We start from the raw sequence: 20,924 nt of genomic DNA, 5'->3' as shown, positions 1-20,924 counted from the left end.
CCATTGTAGTTGGTGAGGCACTTAGTCTGTTTTCATTCTTAATTTATAAAAGCCAAGCGTACTTTTTATTTCTGTTGTACTTCAAGAATACAACTTAGGCCTAGCCTCCCCATAACCAAACAGAAGTACACTAAGTCAATTCTGAAGTCTGCAAGCTATGTCATATTTGACAGTTTTTAGCTGGGAAACATTATTCCTTCCTTCCTTCATACAGCATGTAAATATTAAATACTTCATATAAAAAGAGTGTCTTACAGTAGTGCCCAGCTCATAGCCAAAAAAACCCAGCAAAAGAGTCCTCTCTTTGTCACTGCTGTTTAATAACAAAAACATGACTAAATTCTTTGGGGCACGTATCAGAAAGTCACATGCATAAGCAAAGTACAGCAGAGGGCACTATCAGATGTATATATTACTATGTATAGCTCCAGTCTTTAATTACGTTTTAGTCATCTGCACCTGTGTCCTTCATTAAAACATTTCACATAGTTCTTATGTACCAAGTGGAAGTACTTTGCAACCAAGCACTATACACAGGGCAGACACAGCCCTGCGTGAATATTTCAACAGGTTTCTTTAGAAAGATGCTTTGGCTGCTATAGATGAGCCCTTCTGAATCTCTGCATTTACATAAGCCTCCTGTATTCTCCCAAAGGCTGTAACATATACTCGTAAGAAGTTTTGTGGCTTTCTACATTTAGCTCTGGACTACTGCCAGAAATCATGCTGCTAGATGAACAGATCAGTACGACATAGTTTTGAGGTCGAATTTTTTCTGAAATGTTAGCTTTAGAAGTATTTTCTACAGTATTCTAAGTCATAAAACAGTTTTCACATTTCTGTAGACATTAAAACTTCATAAGACAGTAAATATTCCCTGCAGGATACCCAGACTTCAAAGAAAAAATAACCTGTGAGTTCAGCTTTTATTTTTTTCAATTTCTCTACTTGAATTATGACATTTTAATGACATATCTAGTTTGTTTTATCACACAGGACCAACACAAGACTTCTGAATCACACTAGCCTCTCAATTTCTGGCAGCAGAGTTAAAAAAAAAAACACTTCTGAAAACTTTAAAAAGGCATGCAGAGCTAACTTTCAATACTCACACTGACATTGGCTATAAAACCACATGAACAGCTTGCAGAGATTTGGTTCATTTGACCTACGGTCCAGCACCAATATCGGAAGAAGAAAAATTTCTCCCCGCCTTTCAGAAAAAGAGCTTTTTAAAGAGATGCTTCACTTTTTTTCCAGGTGTAAACAGGCAGAGGGGTAGAAATGAAGGGGAAGTGTTTGTATCTGAAGTATTCAAACAGAAGGTAAAGCCATTCGTAGCATTTACCAGAGCTGGTCAACACGATGAAAGTAAATGTAGGAAAAAATAAAGAAAATAGAACACAAAATATTCTTTTTCTTTTTCAAGTAAGATGAGAGCTATCCACTCATTCAAATTAGGTTATTGTACATACAGATTTTAAAAGTGCTAGAAAAAAAATACGAGCCAATGACGGTAGTTTTTTGTGGGATAAAATTGTTCATGAGCAGTAGTACTTTTCTATGAAAGACTGCCACCATCTATTAAAAACCGTAATTTGATATATCTACACACAAATCTATTTTTATGCAGTAGGTGCTGGGTTCATCCTGCACTGTTCTTGAAGCTTCACTTACTTTCTGTTTCATTTCGTTTGATCATGCCTTGGCATTCAGCTAAAATAGTCTCTTTAAAAGATGTCACCAGGGCATTGACGCAGCACTCCATTAGCTGAAATACATTAAACACAGAATTAGCTCATGTAGCCATCTGAACGCCAAAGTCTGACGTGTCTCAAGCTTGCCATGACACAGGATCTAGCCTGTTCTCAACAACTAGCTCTATAAAATAACAAATTCATTGACTGATTCATGAAAAGAATGTGTAGTTTGAATACAATCTATACAGGAATCATACTTCCTCAAAATGCTTAGGTTCATAAATGTGGTAAAGTCTCCTCCAAACCATTAATAAGCTTAGTATTTCTGTCAACTCTTTCCTCTCAAGGGAGCCATCACTTTTGGAACACTAACTACCCTACTTCATTTCCAAGTATACATCCAAGAGCTAAGAATAGTTCTCATTCCAGCATACCCTATTTGGACCAGGCTGGATGGCTTGAATAAGGCACTAGATCTAGAACAGAAACTGTATATACATATCAGGACCATCTCTCTTTTGTCAGTCTCTTTATATGGGTTACAATTTATAGCTGTGCAGAATGAATGATTCACAGTTTAACAAAAGGCATAAAGCACATTTTGATCCACTGCAAAAAAAAAAAAAATCAGATTTAAAAGGTATTTATTTAAAATAACCTGTTTCCTGAAATAATTTCAACACAGACAATCATGAACTATTCATTACAGTTAAATCTTCTTCCAGAATCTGAGCTGTGTAAAATACTGCTCAAGAGGGAAGAAGGGGAAGGAAAAAAAGAAAAACACCCTTTATATTAAATGGCCATATTTCAGCCTAAGAGGAAATCTATTACAGTTTTAATGAAATTTCTATAGCTCCTTTTGTTTGCAATGAACAATAACTCTTTCAGGTATTCTAAATAAGCACTGAGAAACCCTTTGCCAAACAGATTGGTCAGCTTATTTTCAAACACAGGAAAAAAACCAACCATACCCGACTCAAAATAAAAGAACAAAAACCAATCTGAATAAAAACCTGCCCTTCAGTGTGAACTTTTGTTCTACATGTACTATTAAAACACCTGCAGAAATTGTAGATTACCACTGGAAAGTAATACATCTTTTTGCAAATTAACTACCATAAAACCCATGTAAATTAAAAACCATAAACCAAATTGTTTCAATTTAGTGTTACCAAATAATACTGTAACAGAAAAATAAAAACTGCAATATAATAATACTATATAAATATAAATATGTAATTTTTCTACATATTATACTCACTGCTTCTACAGAGTTACATTCACGTCTTGTTTCTAAATATCGTAGTGCTCTTTTCTCCTCTTCTTTTAGTTTAGCATCTGCCTGTGCAAAAGTATAACAGCAATCATTTTAAGCACTAACACTTTCAGAACAAAATTCCAACAGAATTTTTACTTACATATTTCATATAATTCTGTACACCATTTTGTTGTAAATAAGAAGGAGCCTGTGTTCTATAAAATCTCTCTGTTGAATCCAAATATGCCTTTTCAAAGTTATCCCGATATATCTGAAGTTTATCTTCAGGATTAGAACAAAGATTAACTGCAAAGAGAAAGTCCAAACTTACTCTCAAGTCTTGGAAACTTATGTGGCTAATATTAAGCAAATCTCAATGAGAGAGTGAGTCTTGTATCAAAAGGCTGCATTGAACAATTTGAAATATCTGATAAATGCACTCTGATCACAAAAGGACACCAAATTTGTTCAGTCTTTGCTCCAAAAAACAATCTAATTAACTATAGAGAACTAGAAAAAACTGCATACTTAGCTCCAGCACTTCAGACATTCAAACACAGTAATCATAAATACACATATAAATAGAAAATTTTAAGGAAGAAGAAAAAAAAAGATCAGTATAATGTCTAATAAAGTGAAAAGTTCTCCACCTGACTCAACAAAAAGCTTCTCTTAGACACTGTTATTACAATAACAATGTCTTCATTTTATTTTTTTCCTGTTTTACAAGAATGGAGACAGTGAGCTTACTGGAGTGCTTTGCATTAGTTGGAAATAGTCACTAAATAGGATATGCTTTAAAAAGTTTAGGATTGGACATCCATAAAGCCATCCAAGAGAAGCCAAAAGTTTCATACAACAGGCTGCAAAACAGCAGACAATGGTGAAATGTCATAGAGGTTTCAGATATACAGATCTGTTCTGCAACAAAATGACTGAAAGTCTTAAATGCATTTAACATGTTTAACATTTCCTCTTCAAACCGTCTGAAGAATCAGAAACAGCATGTAAAGGAGTACAGACAAAGTTATATCTGCAACCCTAAAACATTGAAAAGTTTTCTCTTCGTAAACATGGATTTTGCAGTAACTGATACACAGGTAAATCACTTAGAAGCTAAAGATTATACGCAGAATTTAACTGATATCATGTATCAGCAAGAACAACAAAAAAATCAATACCAAATGCTGAGATAATAGTTTCAACCCTACCACAACTGCCACCTTTGTATGAAGAAAATTAATTTACTAAAATGAAGGGGCAACAAATTGGCCTGTGCAAGACATACCATATGATTCTCGAACTCCAATAACGAGCTGAGAGTCGAAAGCTTCTCCTAGTCTTTCCGCATGAACTAGCTTCATTGCACTGTCCTGAAGCCTATTTTTTATATTGGAAAATATGGATTCATTCCACGTATCTAGCATGAGCTGTGTATTAGGAAGGAAAAAAGAAATCCTGTCAGAAAGGTACATGCAGACCTAAGTTTGTGCAAAAGACATGCAAGACATCAGAAACACAAATCGAGCAATTTTTAATGTAATTTCCAGGTTCATACAGCAGTTCAGCTACAGTAAAATTTCATCTTTCTCTGAACTTGTTATAGAAGGAATATTCAGCTTACCTTCTAAGCTTACTTTATATAACTGGACAGCTAGGGGAAATCAGTCTTTAATGTATATATTAATTCCATAATTCTGTATTATTTCTACAGTTCATGGTAATTAGTCAGGTAACTTTTCCAGCAATGCAATGTGTCAGAGTTGCAGTATCAGGGGGTACTTCTGAGCCAAATATCCAAATACAGTTCACTATTTGGCAGGCTTTTTCTTAATTTTCTTATGTAAAGAAAAAGACTGATGGTTTTTGATTGCATTTATCTAACAAGAAAGTTCAGTATGCAAGTGATGCATATGTAAATTATAAAAAACTCCAAATCTCATTTAAACAGTGCAAAGTCTTAAAATTAGTTATGCAGGCTCCTGTCAAAATCCTCATCACTCAATGGGTCCCTTTTTATTCCATTGTGTGATTTATTAATTTTTGGTGATTGCTACTGATGCTGCTGCAAATGCATTGCATTACACCTGACCACCATACTTGTGCCCACCTAAGCCCTATTAGCTCTTCAGTATTAAATACTTGAAGCATTCTATGTGTTTGCTAAAAATCTTAATTTGCTTTGAACCTCAAGTCACTGGATCTGGCTCTATCTATATGTCACTGAATACCTAATGAAATTATGCCAAAGCTTTAAAGATAATGTAATTTCTTCTATCCAACTCAGGCCATTTCATTGCTTTAGAAAAAAGCTCTAACTTACACTATCTACAAACTTGACAGTAACTGCTAATAATGGAATTTAAGCACAATAATATTCAGTCTACACTGGTAGTGGAAAGCAGGTTGGAATCATAAAATTTATGAATTCTAACTTTACCTCATGACTGTGAATAACCTATGATTGCTAAAAAATAACCTATGATGACTTGACATCATTGTATGGTGAAGCTAGTAGTAAAGATTAGATGATCTTATTCTATTCTTCCTTTGTAAATTTTAAATTTTAACACAGCAAGCACCTAATTTTCTTAGGTTGGATATCCTTTCAAGAGAGTTAAGTTTACCATAGTTTATTCTTAACTTCTCCATAACTGTCTCTCAATTTCCACTAAATTTCCATTTCTACAACTGAAGTAAGTCCTGTTGGAAGAAAACGTTTACAATGTTGCAACATTCTTAGAAGCAAAGCTTTATTGAATTATGCTTCCTCCATGACCTTTCTCATTACTTGAACTTTATTGATACAAACATTATGTTGCACTGTGCAATTAGAGAACTAGTTTACAAGAGCTGAAGTGAGTAAAAAACGGAGAAGAAAACAGTGAGATAATCTCAAGCAACCTGGCAGGCACATTAATGACTTTGTCATGGTCAAACTGCTTCTAGACATTATGGATAGGGAAGTTTTACACAGATATTTGAAGGAAAACACATGTATCATTTTGGGTGACTGTATGAAGAACTTCAAGCATGGGAAAAGTTTCCACAAAGCACTTTTTAGAAAACTACAGAGAATGACACCAGAAACAGAAAGTGACCTTCAGCAGTGAATATGAAATAATGAGACAGGTTGGAGACTCTGGGCTTTAACATCCCAGTGATGAGCTGGTCCTCGCTGGACTACATATGAGAGACAACTCCATCAGCTTCAGTCTTGACCAAAATCTGAACTGTTAGAAACCAGTTCTTTCTCCCAGATTCTCCTCACTACTTTGTCCACTTTAATTTCTTAGTTTTCCTGCCTTCTGCATAAAGCAGAGTTAAGAGTTCAAGTTTTCCAGATCTTGGTGAGCCTAATAAGATCACATGCTTTCTCCAGCAAACAATAAAAACTAAAAAGGTAGTGTGAAATGGTGATTCCTCTCTTTGCTGCTGTTTTCTCTTCCTTTTCTTCAAGAGGTAAAGAGGACAGGATGTCAAAACAGAAGGGCAAATTAAAACAACCTTGCCCAAAGTAAGGCACTCAAACTGTTTTGCTCTTCCCATCCTGGAGATAGGGGAACAGTTAAAATCATCTTCAATACCAAGCTAAAGATCGATAAAGAAATTTCATTTCCCTACAAATACTTTCTGCAATGAAAAGGAATAATGAAAGATGTTAAACTAAAGTACATAACACTTTACAACCGATATGTTTCATTTTCCTTATAATAAAAGACTAAAGCAATTTCCAGGACCACTATTCATGGGACTCAGAACACTGAGCACTCCATACTCAAAGCACTAGACTTTCTTATGTTTAATATGAAGCAGTAAAAAGATCATATCTACAAGATTCTACATGTCTAATCTTATCATTGATATGATTGACAGTTTGGAAAAAAAAAGGGGAAATTGAGATATCAACAGCCATATTTAACTTAAGATGACAAAATTTAATCAGTCATTTATAAAATGCAGAGATATGTCCCAGTTACCATTTTGGCCTAGGGATATAAACCAGGAGTAGAAAAACTACTCACTAATGTATACAAATACACTTGCTACTCACAAATATACAAAAAGTAGATGAATTTACAACTACTTGCCATTCCAGGATTCAAGTCATGATTAAAAAAAAAACCAAACCCACACAAAGTAAACCAAACCCCTCAAAAAACCTCCACCTAAGTCCAGACAAACCCAAAGCCCAAACGAGAAGTGCTTTAATCACATGAAAAATACTGTTAATGCCAAAGCTGAATTGGAGAAACAAAGTGAAACTACTGTGGAGAGGAAAAAAAAATAGTTGCAGGGTTACTCTGACTCTCACGCCGAAGCAAAGCGATACGTCATGTGACATGTGTGATGCGGTTTCATTTTCAGCTACAGAGTCCCTTCCCCTGTTTACTGTAGGCAAACAGTGCAACAAAGCTTTTAGTACTGATCACTTACCTTTCGGACAATACTGTCTTCTACATTAGACTTTTTGTTGCTGCCCTGCTTGCCCATTAAAGTAATCTCTAATTGACAAAATGGCTTGGGCAAAATATCACACTGCGTGAAGAACTTGCGCCACTCCACTATATATGCCTTCAGTAAAGCTGTATCATCTTGATGACTCAGCACTCTCTAGAGGGACGGGGGAGAAGAGGAGGTAATTTATAAACAAATTTATGCACAAAATATGGGCTGACTTTGCTTATACTTAAAATAACTCTCCATATAAAATTCAAATGTACAGATATATCAGAATAAGAAAGTCTGCATATTTAAGTGCCATTTAGCTTGCTGAAGTAGTTATTAACCCATGGCACATGGGTCATTTCTAAAGGGTAAAGAAAGATAGCAGCAAACAGGTAGTCAGCAAGTTCAAATTCTCCAAATTAACCTTTTCTTTTTTTCTCCTTCTAAGCCATCTGCAAGTCAAAAATATTAAGACTTTTGGCATGTACTGGCACAACCATATATAAAAACCTTAACATAAACCTGTAAGGACTATGTTATGTTCTATGCAGTGAAAAGTTTTGATTCAATGGCACCTACTAGCCTTTCATTAGACCCAGACAGCTAGTTAACATGTATATTTTAATAAAGTCTGGAAACTACAGCTACATTGTACAGTGGCTATCAAAATGCCTAAAACCCTGCCTCTCAAATAAAAGCCAACACAGACCATATCAAAGGCCTCAGTTCAGCATAGCATTTATGCATGCTGTAAGCAAGTAAGCTGTGGAACTTAAAAAGTCAACATTTATATGCCAGGTTACACAAATGCCTCTATAAGAAACTATTTTCCTTTAAGCAAAGCCTTAATGGTGTAAATCACTTCACTAAAGAAAGACTTTAATTTTTTTCCTTTACAGACATTTGTCGTGATTTTTTAATATTTTTTAAAAATATTACAACAACCCCCTCTTTTAAATCCCTTATTACAGACAACATCTTTTGCTACATGTTTTACAAACAAAAGAATTTCCTTTGAATCTATTGACAAATTCAGTTGTCTTGAGGGAAGCCTATAAAACTGGACAGTTAAGCTTGCTGAGTCGATAGCACAGATATTTGTGGTAGGCCATACATATGGCTTATTTTAAAGCCATCCATGAACACGTCAGCACAGCACTGAAGCTACATAAGCAATTTTTTTTTTCTGAGGAATTTCTTATGGAAAATTCTGCCTTAAGAAGTTTTCAAGTGGAAGAAGATTCCATAAGTACTGTCAGATAAACAAAGATAATGCTTGTTATAGGTTTTTTTAATATAACACAAAAACCACTGCCCACTCCAGATTCAAGCACTGTGAGAAAACAATGAACCAAGGCAAATGCTCAAGGCCAAGTCTTCTTTTTGTCAATAGAAGTTTGCAGGGTAATTGTGATCTCCAGAAAATCACAAAATTTCAAACAAAAAAAACCAATGCATTTAAATCCAATGAAAGTCAGAATTACATTGTTATTTTCTAACAATATGAATAGAAGTTATGGAACCTTAGGAACTTACTGCTTGTGCCTGTTTAATAAAATCAAGGATGTCTTCCTTCAGAGCCTGGTGGATTTTTGCTGGACCTTTATCATCCCATAAGCAAACTGCATGTACATCTCTAGAAAACAATTTATCCACCTTTTAGTAACAGCTACTCAAATTTTAATGTTGTAATGTATGAGGCTTAAACAGTCATAATTTCAGTATGTCTAAGAAATTAATACACTTGTTATCTATCTTTGTCAAACAACACACAGTTAGATCCCAGTGACACATGCAAGAAAACGTGTGGGGAAGAGACTGAGGCTTTTAAGAAAAGTCCTGGAAGCAAGTAACTGCAACCTATCGAGGAGAAAGGCTGCGGGGTCAAGGAGATATACAAGACAATTCTATTTTCAGTACCTATTCAATAATTCTTACTGAATTAAGGACAATTTTTAAACCTTTTCTTTGACAAAGATAGAAATCACTTGCCAGTAGCAGTATTACTACTCAGCCCATGCTATTCTAAAATACTCTCATTAACATGCAGCCTTCACTGACAGTTTCACAATCCAAACACTGAGACATCCTTGTGCTACAAAGGAAACAGACCTTCTTCATGAGAAACTTGAACTCTGAGGGATCAGGTAATTTAAAAGACGATTTAACTAGTTTAATAAGATCACTTAAACATTTCATGGCAGTGGTAGTATTTTAAAGTGGAACCTTACTACAGAAAAGCTACCAAACAGAATCACAAAGCCAAATTCTATTACTGAGTTCTAATCAACACTCAAGTACGATTTTTCCTACCTGACAGCCCAGCAAGTGGAACTTAATTCCTACTCATTCCATAATGAAGACTAAATAAAGCAAGTTACACTCCTACCCATACATCATATACAACATGGCCTAGGAAGCCTTTTTTTGATTCATTACCATCCTCTGGTTCTTCTGCCTTTCATTAATAAGGCCACATCTTTGCAGAAAAGCAACCATATAATCTAAAGTTATTACTTTGTTCCTATTAAATGAATACACTTATTTCAACAGAAAAGCAGCTTTTTTAGTTTAACTGAAAAGACAAAACTTGCAAGGTAAAAAGTTCCTTTGACACAGATCAAAGGTGCAGGCCTAGGATTTATAGAGCTCTACCTAACAGGTGAGACTTCCACAATGTTCATGTGCAGAAAACGTGTTACTGCATTTAGAATGCCACTGTTTCCTAAGAGCAGTGAAAAAAACAATACTGGATAATTATACTCAAAGGGCAAGTAGAAGACACCTACAGATTTTGAATTTTTATTAAGAAGCTTAACAAAGCACTGTCCAAAAATATGAACCTAGGACAGTGGGTTCCTTTCACTCAAAAGCCTTATTTTAGCCATAAAGGTAATAAAGTTCTATTCAATAATTCAGCTACAAGAAAAATAATAAACAGAAAGTTTCAATCTCAATGCAGAATTATTGAACTAGTTATTAATCATTAAAGCAATGACTCAGAACTGAATTTTTACCTTAACTATACCATGTTTCTGGCAACTACTATAGCAGACACATCCTAAGAGATTAACAACCATTACATGATAAATTACTGTTCCTTTTGGTTGGCAGAAAAGCGTGACAGATGCAGTAAGATGGGTGTAAAAAGAGCCACTACACCATCCTCATCAAAAAGAGGATACAGACACAGACTGCAACAAGACTGCATTTAAATAAAAACTACTTTTGTGACAATTTTAAAAGCAGGAGAGTCTACAGGTTTAAACTACAACTGTATTTAAGGGAAAATAACTCCATCGAGACAAGGATTATTTTAGATATACTTCCAATATATCTTTTGTAAATCACTTCCATATTACGTTGGCAAAAATCAAATGATGATTTTTACCAAAAAAATCATCACCTAACAGGAAGCCACTTCTGGCTTTTTGAAAGGAAGAAAATGGCAGGGTTTTCAGAAAGTACATTAATGCAAACATTGTCTGAAAAGTATTATTATATCATTCTTAGGGTACAAAACTATTCAAATAATACCAGTCAAACTGCACCATCCAGCTACTTCAGTAGCATTCTTCAGTTATTTTAGAAGAAAGCCATTCAAATCAGAATAATGTAACATTCAGCAAACTGCCTTTAATGAACTTACTGACAAAGCAGTAAACATTTTCTCTCTAATTCTAAGAATAAGTTTGTGGGCAGGTACAAAACTTACTTACAGTGGTCAGCTGAAGTCAAAAAGATCTGCTGTTCTTTCACCATCCTATTTACAAAGACCTGAATTTCAGCAAAACTCTACTTTTGAGCATTTACAGCAATGTAGGCAGATTTATCACTTAATAAAACTCAAACAGTACTTTTGTTCTGTTTTTCCACACAGTCTATGTCATATGTGACTTCTGTATCAGGAGTAGTACAGGTATTCCCATTATATAGAAGGATGTAAGATATTAAAAAATTACTTACGAAAACAGATCAAACCACTGCTGTTTTGTGACAGACTCCTGACGAAGAAGTTTCAGAACGATAGGGCGCATGAAATCCCATTTGTCTTCAAACTGAAGTGAACCTTTATTCTAAAAGGAACAAAAAAAATATTGTTAATAAACCAGCTTCTTATTTAAAGTTATCTTGAAGGATTGCAGTTTCTGCAGTTAACAAAAAAATATTTTCTTCTCAGAGGTGTCCCTCCTAAGCTAGCGTCTGAGCTACACCACCACAGCTGAACAACACTTTTCAGAGTATTATTTTAAAAAGTGAGAGCTATTATTTGTTTCAAAGAGAAACAGACTGCCAACTTCTTCATTTATTCACTGCATTAGCTACAAGAAACAAGTTCTAGCAAGTGTTCTTCAGAAGTAAATGGAGTTACACACAGACAACATGAATGATACTTGGGTCAGCTTCTCTGTCGCAGCAAAGATAGATGCAATAAAAGTCACAAGGCACAGTTGCAAACCCATCTTGAATAAATTACTCTGATCAAAATGGCAGCCAGGAATCAGGAACTGTACCTGTGGATGCTGCCATGTACCCTTTTTCTCTCACCGTGTATTTCGCATCAGCAGCAAAGAGGGAGGAAGGAAACAGAGTAACATAGGAGCTACTGTATGACAGACTCCCTTCCTGCGGGTTAACTGGCCATAGGCATTCTGAGCGCCAAGAGTACAGCTGGTGCAGATAAAAATTATTTACACCACGCTGAAAAGTGTAAACCAAGGTGGATTTTTCAAACTTACAATAAAAACTAAGAGGCAAGCTAAAGAAATTAAGTGCTTCCATATAATTCTGATTATTCTGAAAAATCTGACCACAGTATACAGGCTAACTTCTATTATTAAAAAAACTCCACCAAAACCACAACAACTTTGCGAGAAAAACAGCAGTTCTACTGCATATGTTGTTATCCTGTTTGCTTACGGCTCCACATTTTAAAAAGAAAAACCTGCAATTAAAAAGCTATGTTGATTGGGAGTTCTGTGGCAGAAAGACTACAGATTATCTGAAGTGTTATGTTCCAATGCACTGTTTACTTTTGAACAGATCATTGTCTTGGTCAGCAATACTACACTTGACACAATTCACTTCAAATACAGCAAATAATACAGTCTGACTACTTGAAATTCTGACAAGTGCACTGTTCTGTCACTAACATCTCTTCAGATAAACAAGCACAAGCAGCACACCACGTTCCCTCAACCATCGCCTTTTGATTAATTTCTACATGGAAATTTACAATTAAAACTGTTATTTTGTATTCAGAATAAGCACAGTTTGGTAACTGTATCCCCTGGTGCTCTTAAGTGCAAAGATACATCTTGAAGCTATAAAGATGCAACAGGCACCACAGTAACTATTTTTAAAGTAACGGCACCTGGAGGCCTCACAGCATTATCAAACCACTGTGGTAGGTACTGAATATGGCTTTCATGGAAGCAGCCCCTGTTGATAAAGTCTGTAAATCTTTCAACATAAAAAATAGAAAAATAAATTGCTTTCACATTCAGAGAGATAGTTTTGCCTATTCTTTCCCACTACAAGAAAAAAAGGTCATTTGAATACATCATCTTTGAAAATCATCAACTACATGCTTCCCCCACATAGAGCTAGCTTTACAATTATTCCCTTAACTTTGATGTGTTGCTCTAATCTTTCCCAGTCCTGTGAAAATTATTAGGTTTTACTTGCAGATACTTCTGTTCCAAGTCCCTCTTTGCAGGATAATGAACTTGAAAGACCAGCTACTGAACAGTTAGAAGTTACAGAAAGGGCATTATAAAGTACGTAAAAACAACGTCCTCATAAGTCTTCCTTTGGCGTAAAACTTCAGAGTAGATCCTGAAAGTTTTCCAGAAGAAGTAAAAAAAAAATCTGTTCTGCAATTTTTGAGAAGTGTAATTTAACCCTTCACTGAAAACAGCTGAAGATAAAACCTGAATGCTCCATCTTTGTGAATAAGATTAATTTCATTGTAAAACATGGGGGGAGGGAGATTGCAAACACAACTGTTTATATGATTTAAACTGTGAATACCTACTTCATTTTAAGAAACACACATAAAACTCAACTTCAGTTGTAAAAATTGTGTATCCACTTGAAATAAACATCTGCTTACTTAAAAGGAATTCCTCGAACAAAGCTTGTCCTGAAATGTCAGACAAGTTTAGAACTTTGTTTCCTATACATAGGAGTATATTTTTTCCACATTTCCTCCTTTATTCCTTAACTAAACAGAAGAGGAAATAAAATCAATGGATGAAAAATCCCAACGAAACTACTCTAAGTTCAACAAACAACTCAACATCATCTAGGTAGATTCATGCTTCCATGACCTTACACTTTTGTACTGAAATTACAAGAAGGGAAGGGAGTGTTAAATAACACCTACAGTGTGTCCTTCACATTCATTAATTTTACCCTTACAAGAAAACACAAATTTTACAGTAGAAGAGAAGGTCAAACAGTGGTAATTCTTAGTTGATACCAAAGTCACGCATGCAATTTCTGAGCAGTATTTCCTGGGCAGTTTTTCCTTCTTAGCTTGCCTCAAATCACAGTTCCCATGGAAAGGTAAGCAGGATGGTAAGGCATAATACCTTGGACTAGATAAAATTACTCCAGTTATCAAATCTTCTCTGAAAACATGGGCTACAACTGAGAGCCAGACCCTGGCTAAGTAGCCATTCTAGAGTTTAAAATTTAAAGCTTTGAAAAATAACTTCACTTATACCATAATTTGTCTCAAAAGTCATTTCAATTAATTTGTTCATACGGATTTAAAGTTCCATTTTAACACTAAATTTTACTTGAAGAACATATTACTTTACACCCCATATTGAAATATGTCCTCCAACTTTACTCTTCAAATGTACTTTTCCCTGTTCTTTACTTTTATGGATAAGCACTTAGACATAATAGACATAACAAGGCAAAGCAATACCCCAAGACCTCCATGTTACCATCCCTCTTACCCTCGAAATGTCTATTTGGATGTTCAGCTCTCTTTGCTGTGTACTCTATATTTCAGGACACATAGAAATTCAGCTCTCATCTCTACCAGATGCTCTGGACAGTACTGTAAGAAAAGCAACACCCTCTAGGTCTTACTGTACATCTTATCTACATATGAGTAACATCATTGCCTTTACTACTTCATTGTTTTCAGACAGCAGGTATATTAAAGCTAGTTCACAGAGGGATGAAGCGGGAAATATAACATCATAGATTGGAATAAACACTGTCTGATTAATCTCTGCTACCAGCAGCTCTAAAAATCAGTGTAATGATTGTAACAAGTTCCTATTCAAAGTAGGAAAGTAGCCACAGGGAAAGCTTTTCTATGTAACTAACTATCGTGCAACATTCCCATGCTTCTTAAGGATATCCTAAATGGAAATAGCCAGGAAGAAACAGAAAAACTTAAAATACAGAGCTGGAAACACGTACTTCAAGTTGAAGAATTCAAATATTTCAGATGTGTTTCTAGTTGTCATTGACAGCTGAAACTGATGCAAAGGTAAATAACGTTTCTCATTTTGTTTAAGTCCATGGAAAATTTGTTGCTTCCTTTACTTTCTGTTCCAGAAACTGCAGAAAAACTCAAATGTCTTCATGTCACATGGGTGAATTGGTTTAGACTTTGTCATTGCAAAGGGAACAAACTACAAGTCTGGCACACGCCCTGAAATGAAGTATCCCACTTTGAAAGTGTCACAGTCACACGTATGTTTAGACAAAAACCTCTAGGGGACTCTCCTAGAAATGGCTCAGCCATCTACTGAAAGCAAGCCACCTCCTCAACGAGGGAGAGCAGCTTTGCTACAGGTAAGGCAGGCACCCCTGACCATGTAATGGCTCTTACTAAGTACTTCAATATTTCCAGGATTTAGCATGTGATTGGTCATTCTAACTTTGCATTTAAAGAAGGCTCTCACAAAAGAAAAGAAATAACAATTAGGAAAACTATGCACTAGTGGAGTTTAAATTATGCCCTTTAAAATTATGACAGCCAGTCAGATTTGGATTCAGCTAGTATTTATTACTAGAATAAGAAAAGAATATTTCACTTCATTTTCTCAACTACACAGAAAGCTGAATGAGGATGGGGGAAAAGAAGAGAAAATGCTTAGTTCCTGTTCATGCTGGCAAAACCAAGACCCGTCTATACCCAATTTATGCAGGCTTATTTGGAAAAGCTATGGAAAAACCGCACAGTTTTTAAGATCTCTCCTTTCTTACCGTGGGATTTACTGTGCCCAGATATCGCTTTTTTCCCATTAAACATGAAAGCAGAAGTAGAAAAAGAAGTTGCACACCCTCAGATGGCACGAGGCACTGCCAATCAACACCAACCTGGAATCAACAGTTTGCTTCTCGGAGAGCACTCTCATGAGTGGGATTTGGGAACAAAAGACCTTACCTAGTTCCAGTTCTTGCACTGGTTTATTTTGCCATGATAAACAAAGCCAAATCACCATATAATTTTTCCTTCCATAATGCAGGAATCGTACTTAATATTGTCATTAGAAAACTCACTAATTAGTAAGTTAATGTGCTTAATAACACTTTGAGTGACAAAAAAGGCCTGGTTTAGAATAGGTATCTCTGCAGCATTTTTCCTAAAACACCCTGTGTATATATATCTTGTTGTCAACATAAAATACTGGTGATACAAAGGCCAGTTGCAAAAACATGACTAGTCAACATAAAGACTTCACTTTGGCAAGAGTCATCTCGCAGAATCAATGCCTTTGACTCTATTTTCACTTACTACTCTTTCAAAATAGCTGAAGTGGAATGCTGACAAAACTCATAAGCCTATGCTGCTTCTCTCTACTATGGGCTATATGACCACATCTCATCAAAGCACACATCAGTCTTTCCAGAAAACCTCAGATGTACAGCAAAGAGATGGTCTAAAATATTAACAAGCCTTGCTCTAAACACATGCTTTTCCAAAAAAAGGGCACTTCTTCTTATAGGACATTATTTTTTTCACCACTGTTCTTGGATTTCTCAATTTTAAGTTTTAAAGTATTTTTAAGTATTATCTGCTTAGATATGTAACCCCTTTTAGGCATAAAAATATACAGAAATTAATCAAAATTAATTTCAATTACATTTCAATTTCAAGGAAGACTTTTTAAAAATATATCTTTTTAATACTGAAACATTTTTTTGGATACCAGGAAGAAACAAGGTGATCAATTATTTCTCATTTCTTCACACTCAATGTCTCATAATAATAAATACAATCAGCAGATTCAGGCCAAATCTATACATCCAAACGAGGTCAGATTGCTCAAATGCAAGCAGCACTTCTTCGGGACCATCTTTAAAAACAATATATAGTGCGAAACACATGATTATGCCTATATTTATATATGTTTTCAGTTGCTAACTGCTCGAGTTCAGCAGATAGTCTTCCCAAGGCCTTTCACACCAGTGGAGTTAACTGGTGCTGTAGAAACACTGGAGGCACTAGTAATAGTTGTTTCAAGTAGGCCTGTCTTCCCTGTGCTGGCATGGCCTCAAAGGCCATGCAGTCTTCTCCTCATACATACCGCAAATATCAGGACAGGCAGTCCTGAGCTCAAACACTCGACTGTCCTACCGAAATCTTCCGTTCCAACCTGCAGCAGCCTGGGGTGACTGACATCTGCCATCGAACGCCGGGAAAGTGCCTGAAAACATCTGACTACAAAAGCAAAGCTACTTAACGTAAGCGAAAGGCCTCCGGGAGTTTTCCTTTGCAGGAAAACTGCTGTTAACAAAAAAGCTGGAACACGGTGGCCACCCCAATAACGACACCTGCCCACAGCGAAGGCATTTTCCAACTCTTTTGTTCAACTTAAACATTTTCCATACACCCGAGTCTTCTTAAATAAACAAAGGGAAGACGCCGTGCCCTGTCTAACTGCACGACGCAACGCTGTTTCCCAACGAGGCGTGTTTGGGAAGGGAGAGCCGGGGGGAGGGAGCAGGGTGCTGGCAGCAGCCGCAGCCGCCGGCGGGGCCGGGCCGGGCCGAGGCCGGCAGCCCCAAGGCCGCTCACCTGCGGGAGGGCCCAGGCAGCGGCAACTCCGGGCAGCGGCACCGCGACTCGAGCCCGGCTCTGCCCTGCCCCGGTCCCCGCCGCCCTGCCCGGCCCGGCCGCCCCCGCCACCCGCAGGGCCGCCCGGCCCCGCCGCCTCCCGCCCTCCCGCAGGGCCCGGCCGGGCCCCGCTCTCACCTTTAGGAGATTAGACGTCGCCATGATCCCCCCCGCGAGGCCTTCCCGGCCGGCGGCGGCGGCGGCTCCTCTGCCCGAGCTCGGCTCGGCTCCCCCCGGCCGCTGCCGCTTTACATGGCCCCGGGCCGCCCTCCCGCCCGGCCGGACCCGCGGCGGCGGCAGCAGCAGCGGCGGCGGCCTCAGCGTTGGGCTTCTCTGCCCCGCGGCGAGGCTCGGGGAGCTCGGCAGCGCTGGGACCGGCCGGGCGCTCCGCACGCAGCCGCCCCTCAGAGCCTCATGGCGGCGTCCGCCCGGGCGGCGCTCGGCGGCCGCGGCTCCATGGAAGGGGCCGGGCCCACATGATGCGGCGCCGGGAGCGGCCCCGCCGCCCAGCGGGCTGCGGGCCCCGCCTGCAGCGCCCCCTGCCGGCCCGCCGCCCGCACGGCCCCGCGGAGCGCGCTCGGACGGGAGCCCCGGCGCGGCGGAGCGCCCTGGGTCGTACAGGCAGAAATAACTCGACTTCTGGCTAATTAACCAACTAACTAACTAATCAACCCCGGCCCTCCCCGCGGTCCTGTTCCCGCGGGTGCTCAGGCACTGGCCCCCCTCACGCCCGGCCGGAGGGAGCGGGGAGCGCCGTGGGCACAGCACGCACGGGCGCTCACTTTGCCAAGCCGAGTCGTTGCCCTACACCCGATCCTCGGCTAAGCCGTCACTCTCCCAGCCAGTTGTCACAAGTTTTCTATTTACAGAATCAATAAGTGTATAAGTATCTGAAGGGTGCCCGTCAGGAGGAGGGAGCCAGGCCCTTCTCAGTGGTGCCCAGCAATAGGACAAGAGGCAACGGGCAGAAACCGATGGACAGGAAGTTCCACCTGCACACGAGGGAGAACTTCTTTACAGTGCGGATGACTGTGCACTGGGACAGGTTGCCGAGAGAGGTTGTGGAATCTCCCTCACTGGAGATTTTCCAGAACCATCTGGATGCAATCCTGTGCTGTGTGCTCTAAGATGACCCTGCTTGAGCAGGGACATTGGACCAGATGACCCACTGCGGTCCCTTTCAACCTGACCCTTTCTGTGATTCTGTGATCACAAAATGTTCTGAGTTGGAAGGGACACACAAGGTTCATCAAAGTCCAACTCCTGTCAGTGAGACAAAGAAACATTTAGTAGGAAAAGTTTGCGTTTAGGCACCTTTGGAGAGGGATTTGGTATCTTTCGGGGTTTATTTACATCGAACAGAATCTCACCTTTCTATTAAAACATTTAGCCTTCATCTAAAAATGTGTCTTGAAGAAAATTTTCCTGATCTTTTCTTACAGGCTCGGAGCCCTGAGAACTGATGCTGCTTGTTCCACCTGGCCTGCCACGTGTCGCTGTCATGACAGCTGCACCACCTGCCACCAGGGATGGCAACCCCCTCTTCTACTCTCCTGGGGCTCACCATTTGAAGATAAATTCATATTATAAAGGACAAGGGCCCTGAAGTGTTAGAAAAGCTGAAACAAAATATTTAACAAATCTGTACACTGTCATGGAAGTTTTGGATAATGCTGACCAAATGTGGCCTGCAGCCTTATTAACTTAATAAATTACAGTGGCCATATTAAGGCCTTCTCTTAATTGAGGAGTGAAAAGGAGATATTGAATAACCTCCTATTTTGATAAAGTTTCCAGCTTCTGAATGCTCCAATTGGTTTATAATTTTTTCTTTGCTGTTTACATATTGTAAACTGTATTACATATTTTATACTCTAAATATTTAAAAATTCATATAATACACACAGTTAAGCAGTTGAATGTATAGTATATAATTATGCAATATAGATCTAATTGTATTACACACTGTCCATTGCATATATATTCTACAACAGTGCAGAAGTTAGGCCTACAGCAGAGTCAGTAAATGTGTGCATTGTGTATTTGTACATCAGCCATTCTGCTCCACAGTCTGTGTATGACATTACAGGTATGCAAGTACCAGAGAAGCTGGGATACAGGCAAATATTCTACAGACTGTGCCATGGAGGCAGCCATTTCTGGGACCCACTACTCCAGGAACTGATTTATCCTCTTTTCCCCAAACCCTTTAAAAATGTAAGCATTTCCAATTATTTGATATTTATTGTTCTTTTCAATTTCTCTTTGTTTTGCCTTTTTTTTTAATATATGTTTGCTATTAATGCCACAATTCAGTGATGTTTTTACATTGATTTTGATAAATGGAGCGAGAAAATAAGCCTCTATAGAGAACTTCAACTTGGGTCCCTTTGATACAAACCTTAGAGTACAAAACCACAACACAAATAATTAGAATGTTATAATTGCAAATTTTGCTTACCCATCATTGAAGCTAAATGAAGTTGGGCTGTGTTTTAAAATGCTGTGTTTTAAAATGTTATGTTTTAAAATCATGGATTATATGCTTTTTTTGTGCAAACTTACCAAACAAAAATGGAGGAGTACTCAGAGCACAGCAGCACCTGAGTACCTTGCACTGTCTGGTCTTTTCTGAGTACTCTTAGGTACCTGGTAGCCATTGCTGTAACATTTATCCAATTGGCCTGGAAGGGTCAGCAATGACTGTACTGAGTATGAGAGTTCTTGTATCCTGCCTGAATATACTCTTGTGCAGTAGTTATGAGTAGTGCTAGCCAGGGAATAAAGAGAACTTGAACACCTGAGAAGCAGGGAGACAATGAAACAGAGGTACTTTTTGCTGATATTAAAAATAATGTGCATCTCATTTTGCATGGCTTACACAATGACTGTAATTCTTTTTTTTTTTTTTCCCTGAAGATCTGAGCATTAATTTTCTGGGAAGTAAAGGCACCCATAAGCCTCAAGGTTTTATGGTATTTTAGTACCACTTCAGGGTGCTTTTACAATACACAGTGTTACATAATCTTGTTTTATTTGCTTTAGTTCCATTACAAATGGATTATTATTAAATTCTGATGGTAATGAAGATATTAATTATTGATTAGTATATGGTATTACATTGGCCTACATGCATGGACTGTAAAGACAGACTTAATGACAATTCCAGAGCTATCCATGCCTTCAAAGTGATTTATAACAAATAGCCCATTAAGATTTGGATGATCAGTGAAATTAATACTGTCATAACATCCTAGATGTCTTGGAGTGAATTGATTCCAGGCATAAATCTGTTGGCTTTGAATGAGTTGCATCAGAGAGAAATATGCACTTATATGGTCTATTCTAATGCCTATGTACCAATGGCCACGTACCAATAAGATGTACATAGTTTCTTCTAACGTTCTCTTAGTCCATGACG

At 38.0% G+C, this 20,924-nt stretch overlaps 1 protein-coding gene across 2 annotated transcripts in view; it reads right to left on the bottom strand.

Annotated features, from left to right (window-relative positions):
- The window catches only part of CUL5 (cullin 5), a 32,647-nt gene extending 14,673 nt beyond the window's left edge, over positions 1-17,974 (bottom strand). The window contains exons 1-8 of one of the 2 annotated variants that reach the window (XM_064645224.1): positions 17,642-17,974; positions 11,377-11,486; positions 8,947-9,046; positions 7,399-7,575; positions 4,250-4,391; positions 3,122-3,267; positions 2,965-3,045; positions 1,678-1,771 (exon numbers count right to left, since the gene is read on the bottom strand). In XM_064645224.1, coding sequence (XP_064501294.1) covers positions 1,678-1,771; positions 2,965-3,045; positions 3,122-3,267; positions 4,250-4,391; positions 7,399-7,575; positions 8,947-9,046; positions 11,377-11,486; positions 17,642-17,665 — 874 coding nt within the window. In that variant the 5' untranslated portion in view covers positions 17,666-17,974. Of the gene's footprint in view, positions 1-1,677; positions 1,772-2,964; positions 3,046-3,121; positions 3,268-4,249; positions 4,392-7,398; positions 7,576-8,946; positions 9,047-11,376; positions 11,487-16,973; positions 17,091-17,641 lie in introns of those variants that run through there. The other variant, XM_064645223.1, reaches the window with a different exon arrangement.
- Between the last annotated feature and the right edge of the window lie 2,950 nt (positions 17,975-20,924).

The sequence above is a fragment of the Pseudopipra pipra genome, chromosome 2 (genome assembly GCF_036250125.1).
Source record: "Pseudopipra pipra isolate bDixPip1 chromosome 2, bDixPip1.hap1, whole genome shotgun sequence".
In the NCBI taxonomy this organism is placed as follows: Eukaryota; Metazoa; Chordata; class Aves; order Passeriformes; family Pipridae; genus Pseudopipra; species Pseudopipra pipra.
Note: the sequence above shows the minus strand (reverse complement) of the source record. Positions and strands in the feature narration are given on the sequence as shown.